This window comes from Labeo rohita, chromosome 9, assembly GCF_022985175.1.
Source record: "Labeo rohita strain BAU-BD-2019 chromosome 9, IGBB_LRoh.1.0, whole genome shotgun sequence".
Lineage (NCBI taxonomy): Eukaryota > Metazoa > Chordata > Actinopteri > Cypriniformes > Cyprinidae > Labeo > Labeo rohita.
In genome coordinates, this window is record NC_066877.1 from 6,998,519 (window position 1) to 7,012,820 (window position 14,302).

A 14,302-nucleotide genomic window follows, 5' to 3' on the forward strand; every position below is an offset into this window, starting at 1 on the left:
AAGCGTGCAGGAATCTGGCATGACGAAACCGCCATGAAGAGTGTACCGAATAACAACGGGTGTTGTTGACACTCTTGCTAATAACACTTCAGTATTATTAAAATAGAGATATTAGTATTATATTTCACTTAATAGCTGACATTGTTAGGTAAAAAAAAACCTCGTTTGTACTGGACATGTTTACAATAATTGTATCGGTTCAGAAGGGGGCGTGTTCGTTATGCAAAGCCATAACGTTAGCGTGCTGAGCTTTAGTGCATGCAACACATCTTTTACTTGGCTGTGATCTTTCTTGAGTTCAGAGCTGTCGTTCGTGAAGATTTCCTCAAACTAAAGCTTTGATTTAAAGATTTGTCACAGTTAGGAAGTTTTGTAGGATTCAGTGGCACACTTGCCTGCACAAAACACACTAAACATCTCATCTAGGTAATTTTAATTTTCTTTATGTGTATTGTAAATGATGTGCATAACAAACTGATCACTGTTAATGTGAGCTATTGCATTTTCTGTATCTGTATTGCATGCTCTCTAAAAAATACAGATCTGTTTTCGTGGAAATTATAAAGTAACAATTTAATTTCTTCTAAACAGTTTGTTGACGATGTTAAATATTTACAGTCACACATTGTCAACATTAATTCATGCAGATTTTTTTTTCATAGGCTTTCTGCAGTAAAGATGGCAGCCTCTTTGCTCAGGGTAGGACGACTCGGATCTCTCAGGGTAACTCGCCGTTTTTTCGACATTTATTAAGAAATATGCATGCACGCATATTATAGCGCATGTACTTACTCTAACTCGCGCTATTTAAACGTGTGAAACCGTGCAGTCAGTCCTTTTGTGAACACAAGCTAATGCTGCTCGAATGTTAAAGCACTGGAGCATTTAATCCACTCAGACTCGACGCATGAATACCTTCTTTGTGCTGGGTTTACATGCACGACATGATTTACATGAAGATATAGCATTCAATAAGTGCATTTACTTAGATATTATAGATTTGAACCCTGCAGCTAAAACAGTGTGAAATTTAGGAGTTGTTTGAAAAAAAATTTGTTTAATGTTTCTTTATATATATATATATATATATATATTAGTTTTTAGAACATGTTTCGAATTTTAAAACAGTTGCCGAAAATTATTTGTTTTAATGTCTACTGAAAAACCTAAAAGTGTTGGTCAACTCGCAGACTTCCCATGAGAACACTATGTACTTTTTGCTGGTACATTTCTCTGAGCGCACAGTAAACGACCTACAGGTGTAAACAGAACTGCAAAAACTGTTGTGATTATTTATATGGATTTGCTGTGTGTTTTGAAATCAGTGTTGTTTTTGTGTGTGTCTTGTTGTTAGTGTTTGCAGACGGAGGGCTTGAGTTCCATCAGAACAGCTCCTGCTGTAGCTTTCAGCTCCAAAACTGGGGACAGCAAGAAGTCCAAAAAATCTAACAAAGGTAAATCTTTCTTCAATTTATGTCACAGTAATTTTATGTTTGTGCTGTTCATTTGGGGAGGAGGGCTCTGCATTTCAGATCTTGACACCATACATTGGAAAACTGGTTTGTGTGGTTGTTGCAGCTGTTGTTTCTGAACCAGCTGAAATGCATTTTGCTCTCTTACTGTGTCATGTAAGAGTAATACAATGCAAATAAAAATTAACCATACCAAAGTCATTGCCAAAAGTTTAAACAAAATGATACAATAAACAGACTTTACAATCAAATTTATTTGCACTCTTTCGCTTACAAATTTACATATACAGTCACCTGTATAACAGGGTGATCAGGCCCCAAATGCAAAGCCTGCTATTATGATGAATAAAAAAAAAAAAAAAAATATATATATATATATATATAAATTTGTAATAAATTTGTTATGGGGGGGAAAAAAAGAAGAGAAATATTTGACCGCAATGATTGGACAATCATAATCGGGTATTTCAGACAGACAAGTAATATTAATATGTTTGTATAGAATATAGATACAGAATATAATGGTGTAACGGTATAAAAAGGTTTTAAAAATGTTAAATGTTGCTGTCATATCCAAGGAGGGTAAGGGCAAACGAGTTTAGGATATATTCCAGACACAGATGTGTTTACAGTTTACATTTTTACATCAAAATGTATAGTGTTTGCAGACTTTTTGGCAATGACTGTATATGCAAAAGGAAAGGATCACCATAATCTGCTAAAACCAATAACAGATCAAAGTGTGGTACCAGCATCTTTTTGCACAAGCAGCACTTGTTTAGTACATAACTTATTAGTTTTATAGAGGCCCGCATCTATATTTTTAATAAAGACACAAAGATGGGATGTTGATTATAATATAAATTAAACTCTTAGTCTTTTCTTTTTCTCTGTGGGCATTTTTGTAAAGCAAAACTGGTCACATGGAGTTTTTGAAGATAACCTAATGACCTGTGATCCAAAAATGCTACTGTACTATGTTCCTCTAAGGTTAGAGGTGGCAGAGGGCTTGGGAAGGACTTGCCATGTGGTGTTGCACTGACATATATGTTTAGTACTATATGTGGATGGCCTAACTACTTATATGTGTCACCTTGACATTTAGAGTTAAAGAATGCACTGCATGAATGCGTTCATGAAGCCACTCCCTCTGTTCATTTAAGAGAATCTGGTGAAGCCAATAATCCAACAAGTGACGTCTTGTTGAAAATAAACGCTGAACAAAACATGTTTTATACTGATCATTGCTAACTGAACATGCCTCTTAAAAATAACTTAATAATTTTAATAATAATATTTCTCATTAATATTAATAGTAATCGTGATGATTATGTGCTGGTACCACAGTTTGATCATGTTTGACCACAAATACAAATATATAGTGTGAACAGTTGTGTCATCTCATTTGCTTGGCACTACTTTAAAATAATGGTAATATAAGAATATATCCACCTTTTCCTTCAACGCGGAATTAATGGGTGAGACTTCCAGCGTATAGGGAAATAACGAGAAGAATAACAACGTGCAGTAAACAGTAAACTGCACTACAAACCAGTGTGCTCATAATTAAGATAATACATTAAAATAATATGGTAAGACACACCAATTTGCAATGTCAAGCAGCAAAATGTGCTGTTTTGTACAGCTAAAAACAGCTGGATGTGAATGAGACAGGAAGCCAGACCCATAAAATTGATAAATGGCCATGCCCACTCTTACGGGAAGAAAAAGGTGGATAGCCTTTTAGCTTTTAGCGTTAATAATAATAATAATGAAATAATCTTTTGCATTTTAACTTAATTTTCCAATGAAATCATTAAGGGTATTTACAATACAGTATTTTTTATTTTTTATGAAAATGGTGTTTACTGAATGTGAAATGTTTAGGTTACTTTTCGTGTCAGATGGCTTTTTTTAATTAGCCATAGTTCAGATTCTATATACATGAGTTAGGTAATAAGGTGTTCAAAGCTCCACCACTTTCGTGGATGCTCATCTGCTTCTAATTGTTGAAGAAACTGGGTAAGTCTTTTTGCTGTATGAGTTTAGCGGTCTCCATTCAGCCTGATAATGCACATGATGAAGCAAATGATTACATTTCTATTTTTGCCCTCCTTCCCCCTCCATCCTAGAAAAAGCAGCACCAAAAACTTACTTCGATATAGAAAAACTTGTCCAGCACAAATCATATGTGGAATTCCCCAAGAAGGAGGTTGCAGCTGCGGTTGCTGCTGCCTCCACAGAACCTTCATCTGTTGCTGCCCCTGCACCTGAACCGGTTGAAACCACTACTGCTGTTGAAGCCGCTGCCCCCGCAGCTGAAGCCCCTGCTCCTGTAGCTGAAGCCCCTGCCCCCGCAGTTGAAGCCGCTGCCCCAGTGGTTGAGGCCGCTGCCCCTGCAACCGAAGCCGCTGCCCCTACAGCCGAAGCTGCTGCCCCAGTAGTTGAGGCTGCTGCCCCAGCAGCTGAAGCCCCTGCTCCAGTAGCTGAAGCCCCTGCCCCAGTAGTTGAAGCCGCTGCCCCAGTAGTTGAGGCCGCTGCCCCAGTGGTTGAGGCTGCTGCCCCAGTAGTTGAGGCTGCTGCCCCTGTAGTTGAGGCCACTGCCCCTGCAGTTGAGGCCGCTGCCCCTGTAGTTGAGGCCGCTGCCCCAGTAGTTGATGCTGCTGCCCCTGTAGTTGAGGCCGCTGCCCCAGTAGTTGATGCTGCTGCCCCTGTAGTTGATGCTGCTGCCCCTGTAGTTGATGCTGCTGCCCCTGTAGTTGATGCTGCTGCCCCTGTAGTTGAGGCCGCTGCCCCCACAGTTGAAGCCGCTGCCCCTGTAGTTGAAGTTGCTGCCCCCTCAGTTGAAGCCACCACTGCCGCTGAAGCTGCTGCCCCCTCAGTTGAAGCCAGCCCTGCAGCTGAAGCCGCTGTCCCCGCAGCTGAAGTTGTTGTGCCTGCAGTTGAAGCCGCTGCCCCTGCAGCTGAAGCTATTACGCCTACACCCGAGGCCACAGTTGCCCCTTCAGAAACCATTGCTGAAACAGCTCCCCCTGCAGCTGAATCTGTGGCTCCTGAAACCTCTACTGCACCAGCCTGTGAAGATGCACCAGCAGAAGAAGCCCCTGTTCAAGAAGCAGTTGCTGAAGTTGTGGAAGCTGTCAGTGAAGCAGAAGTTGTGGCAGAAGCAACCCCAGCTGTAGAGGCTGTCACTGAGGTAGTAGCAGAATCTGGCCTTATTGAGGCGGTTGCAGAGGCAGCTCCTGCTGAAGAGCTGATAGATCCTGCTCCTGTGATCACAGATGCTACTGAAGTTCCAGCAGAAGTTGTGGAGACGCCTGAGGGTACACACCATATCCCCTATAACCCCCTTTCATATATTGGGATACAGCAAAATTTTGACAGCAGTTATTTTCTCAATTTCGGTTACAGGTTTTATATGTACAAATTTGTAATGCTAATGGTAAAGATTAATCACAATGCACTTTTTTACCCTTTTATTTACACAGTTACAGTTATATTACAATGTGCCATTAGCATTTGTCATTGCATTGCATTGTCATGTGTTAGATCATATAATACATGCAAAAAGCATTTAGGGGTGAAACGGTTCATAAAACAACTGAAATATAATTGTGTATGAATTGTAAGGTGCCCATTTTTAGTTTTCTGTGTTACTGAAGCAGTTTATCCTGCAACAATGAGGCATCTTCTTGCAGATGATTAATTTATAGTGATTTACCTTACTTAAAATTAGGGGTTGGCCGATTATTGGCGCTGATATTAAGCATTTTTATGTTTATCGATATCGGTCATTTTCAAAACCAGTTTGCGGATTAAAATATTTTAAAAGCATTTTAAAAAGTTTTTGTCAGAGCTCTTGTTTTTCTTTATTTTGTATTATTTTAATTTTTTACACCAGACATATATATCGATTCAAAATATTGGTTATTGGTTTACTTGATCCGTTGCAATCAGTATCGACATCGGCCATGAAAAACACATATCGGTCGACCCCTAGTTAAAATCCTATAGAGTAAGCATTGATTTGATTAATTAGAGCTAATACTGGATAATTAAACCTTCATGGTGTTTACTAGTGTATTAGTGTCAGCTTTTAGAAATTTGTGAATTCTTTTTTTTTTACTAAACTGCACCAAAACTTTGACAACAGTATGCTATATTTGGAAACGTGACACCCCTAATTGCTTCTCTATAACATGACACCACAAAAGTAGACTCAAGTTACTTGTTCAAGGCTATGTTCATTTTCTAAGCTGGGGCAGAGATGGCACACCATTTTTGATGGTGTATTTTAAGTCTGTGCCCTGGTTTTCAGTCCATGAACATAGCCAGTCTCCCCATCCGTCATCCGTCTTGGCGCATGTCTGCATTATATATGTGTTTGTTTGTATTTTTTTTTACTCTTTATGTTATGCAATGCATGTTCTTCTTTGCATAATTTCGCTGACTTCATCCTTTCAGTTATATGTATTATTTCTGCAACTTATCTATACTAGTTCATTTTTCTCTTGTTTTCTGTTCCTTCACTTGTTCATTGTTCCATGTATTTGACCTCTTGTATTCTGTTCCTGTCTTCCTTTGGTTCTTTCAGTGAAATCTTTTGTATTCGTTCAGTCCCTGTATTTATGACCTCACTCCTAACTGTATTTATTAGGGCTATCAATTTAACATAAATTCAGTACACTGAAAAAGAAACTGGTACAGGATTTAGTTTGAAACAATTGCACAAAAATGACAAAGAAACAGCAAGTAACACATTGAATTTAATGTGAAGTTGTGTGAAAATAAAAAAAAATACACATTTCACTGTTAAAAATGTGAAATGTCACATTTAACCAGATTGAAGTGCTAATTATTGGCCATCAATTTAATATTTAGTACATTTAAGTCAGTTAAGTACATTAATTATTAAAAACTTGAGGAATAACGCATTTAATCAAGTTAAAGAATTTGAAATTCTCATTGCGCAAGGTGCTAAAAAACAGCAAGATACGACACGTGTCTGTTTAGCATATTTACACAGACCGACAATTAAAAAACAGCACGTATGGCCCTACAACAGGCAAAGAGACAAAATTGATTGCTGTTAGCTTGTATATTAGCTTGAAAATCTTGAAAGCCTCTTTTTTTGTAAATGGTTTATTCCATGCTTAGTCTGTCACAGTAATATCAATTACTTATGTTTATTATTCATTATATCGATTTTTTTTTTAACGTTAATTGATGATTTAATTGACAGCCCTATTACATACAAAGTAATATTACCATTTTTTTCTCATCTGTGCCCATCCCAACCCCCATTTGTAAAGATAAAGCTCCGTTTGTCATGTTTTATTAGACATTGTCACTTTGTCAAAACAAATGTTGTGTTTTCTTTCCTGTTAAACTCACAGTTAGGTTCAATTTTAGGCTTAAGATGTCACAGATGATGCATTTCTGTGTATTGACTAGTTTGTTTTTTAACAGTACGAGTATGGTAACATGTACTTTGACCTCACCTTTCTTTCCCGTTGCTCTTTCCTCACCCGAACGCACTTTCTTTGTCAGTGTCTCACTTTTCTTTCCAGGGGGTCGCATGATATCAGTGATCCATTAATTATCCTCTTATCTTTTCCTTGTACTGTGGTTTATGTCAAAGATAAACGTGAAACGTTACCTTACCCACTTTCCCAATATGGTGTATGGTACCTTGAGTGAGATTGCACTGTTTGCTGTATGTGGAATGGAAGCAACAGTTTATTACAGGATGCAAAATTAAGAATGTATGTCGACTACTTGAATTAATAATCATGAGTTGTTTGATGGGCATTTGTTTATGGTTATTACACAATGGCCCATCACTCTTGAGATGAAATGCTTCCGTTTCATTTCAGTGTAAATGCAACCTCTATCCTAGTTACTCACCGCCTGACCTGCTCCTTGACTCGGTTCTCTTTAGTTCACTAGATCTAGTCTCTACACCAGGCACTCTTCTCTTGCATGAGGGTTAAAGAAGACTGATTTCTTCTTTGGTGTACAAGATATCAAGGATTCTGGAATCCATATACATGTCTGTTACTTGGAGATTCTATAAACACTTGTTAATTGTTATGTTTCCTGTGATTGTCAGCTGGATTGGACCCCATTCAGAAACTTTTCCTAGATTCAATTCGTGCATACTCCACAAAAAGCGGGTACATGGTGTTTTACTATTTTAGTGTCATGTTTGTCTCTGAAGAATGTTGCTGCTCTTTGTGGTCTTACATTTTGATTAAATTGATAATTACATTTCGTGTTTTCTCAGCGCTGCTGGTGGTCTAGTTGATGCCGGTCCAGAGTATCAGAAGGCTCTTGCTGAGGAAATAACTAAACTTCAGCGGTTGTACGGTGGTGGTGATCTGTCTTCCTTCCCAGAGTTCAAATTCCCTGGTATGTAAATTTATTTACATCTAAAACTATGTCAATTTCAATACTTCAGTACACTGTTTGAGTGTCACTGCATTTGTCCTAAAGTTTAATTTTCTACAGTGCATTTGACTAACATTATCTCTTTTTGTATTTACAGAGCCTAAATTTGATGAAGTGTCCTCCAAGTAAACCTCTGTTGTCCTCTTCTGTGCCTCAGTGCAATTTTGTGAATGACTTCAATCTGTAAAAGTGAACATTTTGTGAAATTTTTTATTTTGTGAGGCTCTAAATACTAAATAGCTATTTTTCAAAAATTCTTATGTCTGATGGACAAAACTACCAGTTTCATGTATAATACACATATGAAAGGGAGCATAGCTTAGCTGTGAAATAAATGCTTGTTGCTTTTCATAATGTTTGTTAGTGAGTTTGTGTAAAGTGTCTAGGAAAAGAGCTGAATAAACTGAGCCACACATATTCTGTCTGGTCTGAATCTTTTATTTTTTAGAAATTATTTAAAAATGCATATAAAATGGTGTGCAGTGGTATGAAATGTGATACATTTCCTCTTAGTTTTTTTTTTTTTTTTTAATAATTAATATAATTTATCATTTCATTGCTTATACTGTAAAGTGGGAAGTGGATAAAAAAAAGCTATGTTAGAGGGCTATACACTGTGTTCATAATTATTAGGCACGTTGATAATCTGGTCATATTTTTTTACCAAGCACATTTTACCAATTCCAAACCACAACAATCTTAATAACTACTATTAATTTTGTATTTAATCATTTGTAAGTGATATATAACTGTCCGTGAAGGCTGGAAGTGAAAAACTCCAATTAACTATTCAGGTGTGCATAATTATTAGGCATGTTTTCTTTTACAGATAAAATGAACCAAAAAAGATATTTAACCCAGACTGAAAAGTCCAAATTATTAAATGCCCATGAGAAGAATGCAATACTAATGCATTACAAGAATTTGCAAAGTTAAGGTTTGACCATTAGACAGCGAAATGCTTGTTGAGTCTGCATGGTCAGAAAAAACAGGTGGAGAAGAAAAGATGCATGTTAACTGCAAAAGAATTAGGAATTAAGGTGAAGAATTAGGTGTGACACCATCAGGAACCGTTTAGTCTCCAGCGCCACCATTTTCCAGAACTGCAACCTACCTGGAGTCTTCAGAAGTACAATGTGTCAGGTTCTCAGAGACTTTGCTTGGTAAAAAATCCTAAAAAATGCCCCTGACTTAATAAGAATAACAAGCTGACGTGTTGTGAAATATACGAAGACAGTTTTTTTTTTTTTTTATATAGGCTTTATAGACAGATAAGTTGAGAGTGACTCTTGAAGGACAAGCATCACATTCTCTTGTACCTCTGATTCAAGAATTTATCTTCCAAAATCTGGTAGTAAGTTTTGGGAGTTCATGTTTAGTCTCCTATCTTGAAAAGTCTGACTTGCAGAGATGGACTAAAATTAACTCCCAAAACTTACTGCCAGATTTTGGAAGATAAATTGCTTGTTATTCTTATGTGAGGATGTGATGCTTGTCCTTCAAGAGTCACTCTCAACTTATCTGTCTATAAAGCCTATAAAAAAAAAAAAAAAAAAAAAAACTGTCTTCATGTATTTCACAACACGTCAGCTTGTTATTCTTATTAAGTCAGGGGTGTTTTTTAGGATTTTTTACCAAGCAAAGTCTCTGAGAACCTGACACATTGTACTTCTGAAGACTCCAGGTAGGTTGCAGTTCTGGAAAATGGTGGCACTGGAGACTAAACGGTTCCTGATGGTGTCACACCTAATTCTTCACCTTAATTCCTAATTCTTTTGCAGTTAACATGCATCTGTTTTTTCTTCTCCACCTGTTTTTTCTGACCAAGCAGACTTAACAAGCATTTCGCTGTCCAATGGTCAAGCCTTAACTTTGCAAATTCTTGTAATGCATTAGTATTGCGTTCTTGTCATGGGCATTTAATAATTTGGACTTTTCAGTCTGGGTTAAATATCTTTACTTATCTGTAAAAGAAAACATGCCTAATAATTATGCACACCTGAATATAAGGAGTTTTTTACTTCCAGCCTTCACGGACAATTATATATCACTTACAAATGATTAAATACAAAATTAATAGTTGTTATTAAGATTGTTGTGGTTTGGAATTGGTAAAATGTGCTTGGTAAAAAAAAAAAAAAAAAAATGACCAGATTATCAATGTGCCTAATAATTATGCACACAGTGTATGTGCCCCTGGACCACAAAACCAGTTGTAAGTAGTACAGGTGTATTTGTAGCAATAGCCAACAATACACTGTATGTGTCACGAAACACACGAACAAACACACAGGAGGAGATGACTGGTAAGTGCAAATGATAACAATGTTTAATAGCGTAGAGAGAGTCAGAGAATGAACAAACAAGGTATGGCAGACTTTCCTGAATGAAGAGTGGTACAGGTCCAAACAGTAAACATACGATGATCACAGGAGACGTAAAACACGGTCCAACAGGAAGGAGAAAATCCAAACGGGGAGCAGAGCGGTCTGGTGTGAACTTGAGACCAGACAAACAATTACTGGAAGCGTGTCCATTTTATAGGGAGTGGCAAACGAGATCAGGTGTGTGTAATTAGAATTCAGGTGACGTGGACCGGTTGGGCGGAGCCTCCTGTGATGTGGCTTGTGCTGGTGGATGAGGTGAACGCCTGACACTACCCCCTCCTCCAGGGGCGGCTCCCGACGCCCTAACACGACGCCGAGGACGACCGCGACCACGAGGGGCAGGACGCTCTGGGTGGTTGCGATGGAAGTCTGTGAGTAGACTGGGATCCAATACGTCGTCCCGAGGCACCCAAGAGCGTTCTTCGGGACCATACCCCTCCCAGTCAATAAGGTATTCCAAACGGCCTCCTCGGCGTCGTGAATCCAGAATCTGGTTGACCGTGTAGACAGATGGTTGGTCCAGGATCTCTGGAGGAGGGGCTCCAGCCTCAGCTCCCGGGGTTTCTGTGGCAGACGGAAAGTGGGGTTTAAGGAGAGAAACGTGAAAAGTGGGGTGTATGCGGTACCTGGGAGGGAGCTGAAGCTGGAATGTGACATCATTAAGCTGCCTCAGGATCTTGAATGGACCTATGTAGCGGGGACTCAGCTTGCGGCACGGAAGCCGGAGACGGAGGTCGCGGGTTGAGAGCCAGACTGAGTCACCAGGTTGATATCGTGGTGCAGTCCTGCGTCTGGCATCAGCAAAACGTTTGTTCCTGCAAATGGCCCGCTGAAGGTGGTGGTGAGCTGAGTCCCACACTCTCTTGCTCTCCCGGAACCAGTAGTCAACAGCTGGAACATTGGAGGGTTCCTCCGTCCAGGGGAACAGCGGCGGCTGGTAACCGAGTACGCACTGAAATGGTGTTAATCCGGTGGAATCTTGACGTAGGGAGTTCTGTGCGTACTCGGCCCACGGGAGGAACCTGCTCCAGCTGTGTTGGTCCTCTTGACAGTATGCCCGGAGGTACCGTCCGAGCTCCTGGATCTTCCTCTCTGTCTGGCCATTGGTCTGCGGATGATATCCTGAGGAGAGATTCACAGAGACACCCAGTAATTTGAAAACGCCTTCCACACATGAGAAATAAATTGAGGACCCCGGTCCGACACGATCTCCTCTGGTATACCAAACTGACGAAACACCTGATTGAAAAGATGTTCCGCGGCCTCCATAGCCGTGGGTAGACCACTCAACGGGATGAGTTTGCACATCTTGGAGAACCGGTCTACGGCGACTAAGATGCAGGTGTGTCCATCTGACCTGGGTAGATCAGTGATAAAATCTACCCCCAGGTGGGACCAGGGCCTCTCCGGGATGGGAAGTGGGACCAAGAGACCTGCGGGGGACATGCGGAGGGAGTTAGACCTGGCGCAGACAGAGCAACTCTGGACGTACCTGATGGAGTCCCGGCGCATACTGGACCACCAGTAACGGGATTGTAGGAGCGAGAAGGTCCGTTTGCTGCCTGGGTGTCCAGAGCCCGGAGACTGATGAACTGTGCCCAGAAGGCGTTGGCGTAGGGAGCTGGGGACATAGATCTTGCCTTCTGGGCAGTCCGGCGGAGCGGGCTCCTGGAGGGTGGCACGTCGAATATCCTGATTAATATCCCAGATGATGGGGCTGACGAAGAGGTGAGAGGGAATGATCGGCTCCAAATCTGTGGAGGGTTCCGGGGATGAAAGACGGGAGAGTGCGTCGGCGGGTATGTTCTTGGAGCCTGGTCTGTATGTGATCTGGAGATGAAAGCGTGTGAAGAACAGGGCCCAGCGTGCTTGACGGGGGTTGAGTCGTTTAGCATCTCGGAGATATTGTAGATTCTTATGATCGGTAATAATCGTGACTGGATGTCTAGCCCCCTCCAGCCAGTGGCGCCACTCCTCCAGGGCCAACTTGATGGCAAGTAGTTCTCGGTTCCCTACGTCATAGTTTTGCTCCGCCGGAGACAGTTTATGAGAGTAGAAAGCACAGGGATGGAGGATGGCAGGATCACCGGCCGCCTGCGACAACACAGCACCAACCCCCGCTGTGGACGCGTCGACTTCCACCGTGAAAGGGAGTCCCGGATCAGGATGACGTAGGAGGGGTGCTGTGCTGAAGAGATGCTTCAGGTGCTGGAAAGCTTCGTGGGCAGCGGGGTTCCAGGTGAGGTGTTTCGGCTTACCCCACAGGAGGGAGGTCAGAGGAGCGGTGATGGAGCTGTAACCTTGTATGAAACGGCGGTAGAAATTGGCAAAACCTAGAAATCTCTGGAGTTCCTTGACATTACTGGGAGGTGGCCAATTCAGAATGGCATCAATCTTCTTCTGGTCCATGTGCACGCCCTCGGCACTGATGTTATAACCTAGGAAATACACAGAAGATTGATGAAACTCACACTTTTCCAGTTTGAGGTACAGCTGATATTGGCGGAGTTTATGGAGGACCTGCTGGACGTGCTGGCGATGTTCGGCCATGTTCCGGGAGTAAATCAAGATATCATCGATGTAGACTATGACAAACTGATGTAGGAACTCCCGGAACACCTCGTTCATAAACGTTTGGAAGACAAAAGGACTGATGGATAAGCCATAAGGCATGACCAGATATTCATAGTGCCCCGTGGGTGTTACAAAGGCGGTCTTCCATTCGTCTCCCTCACGAATACGAACGAGGTTATAAGCACTCCGCAGGTCCAGCTTCGTGAACACCTGGGACCCACGAAGCTCTTCGAGGGCGGCTGGGACCAGAGGGAGCGGATAGGGCTGTTGGATGATCTGAGAGTTGAGTGTTCTGTAATCAATACAGGGGCGGAGACCTCCATCCTTCTTGCCCACGAAGAAGAAGCTCGAAGCGGCCGGTGAGGTAGAAGGTCGAATGAATCCTTGGTCGAGAGCCTCTGTGATGTAAGCCTCCATCGCCTGGCGCTCCGGGATGGACAGTGGATAGATTTTACCTTTAGGTAGTTGAGCCCCAGGCAGCAGATCGATGGCGCAGTCCCATGGCCGATGCGGTGGTAATTTGGTGGCTGCTTGTTTGCTGAATACGTCCTGGAACGCCCTGTATTCGGCCGGGATTTCTTGAGTGCCGAGAGTTTCGGGACTTTCAACCAAGGTGGATGCTAACGGAACAGACGTGACGTGATGAGGGGGAACTCCAGACAGACAATGGATGAAACAATGCTTACTCCAGCGCGTGACGTCACTGGTCTCCCAGCATAGCTCCGGATGGTGTAATTTCAGCCAGGGGCGTCCCAGGATTACACTAGCCGTAGAGCCCTCCAGTACCAGTAGTTTAATTTCTTCAACGTGAAAAAGTCCGATTTGCAGGGTGATGTATGGTGTAGAGTGCTGTACCCTCCCACGCCCGAGTGGTTTTCCTTGTATGGTAGTAACAGCGTATTCCTGATGATGACGTTGGCGGGAAAGTTGTAGTTGTTTTAAACAGTCCGAGGAGATGAAGTTGCCTGAGGAACCTGAATCAATCAAAGCAGAGGTGGAAAGAATCTGATCAGAAGTACGCAAGGTAACAGGCAATAACGTGAGCATGGTGGGTTCAATTTCAGTGGTAATCGTACTCTCACCATCGGGCGTGGGGGTCGGACGGGGCAGGTACGGAGAATGTGTCCAGATTGACCGCAATACAGGCATAATCCCAGACTGATGCGGCGATTTCTTTCGGTGCGAGTAAGACGTGTGGAATCCACTTGCATAGGTTCAGGTACTGGAGGGCTAGCAGCCACCGAGGCAGCCGGAGGAGCGGTAATGGGAGGCTGGCAGGCGGCTAGCTGCTGAGAAACTCGAGTGGTGCGCAGAAGGAATGCCTCCAATCCGATGCTATCCTCATAGATCGCCATAGCGGAGCGAATTTCTGGATTCAATCCCTGACGATACGCACCCAGCAGCGATACCTCATTCCAG

General features: G+C 41.9%; 1 protein-coding gene across 2 annotated transcripts; it reads left to right on the plus strand.

Moving 5' to 3' along the window:
- The first annotated feature begins 101 nt into the window (after positions 1-101).
- si:ch211-140m22.7 (uncharacterized protein LOC570370 homolog) lies at positions 102-8,339 on the plus strand. 2 transcript variants are annotated; one of them, XM_051118865.1, is made up of 8 exons: positions 102-426; positions 663-723; positions 1,355-1,454; positions 3,605-4,152; positions 4,258-4,795; positions 7,585-7,648; positions 7,759-7,883; positions 8,020-8,339. In XM_051118865.1, the coding sequence occupies exons 2-8, from the start codon at positions 679-681 to the stop codon at positions 8,049-8,051; spliced, it is 1,452 nt and encodes a 483-aa protein (XP_050974822.1). In that variant the 5' UTR covers positions 102-426; positions 663-678; the 3' UTR covers positions 8,052-8,339. The 2 variants fall into 2 exon arrangements, with proteins under 2 accessions (XP_050974822.1, XP_050974821.1); XM_051118864.1 differs by having other exon boundaries at positions 3,605-4,795.
- Positions 8,340-14,302: the final 5,963 nt, after the last annotated feature.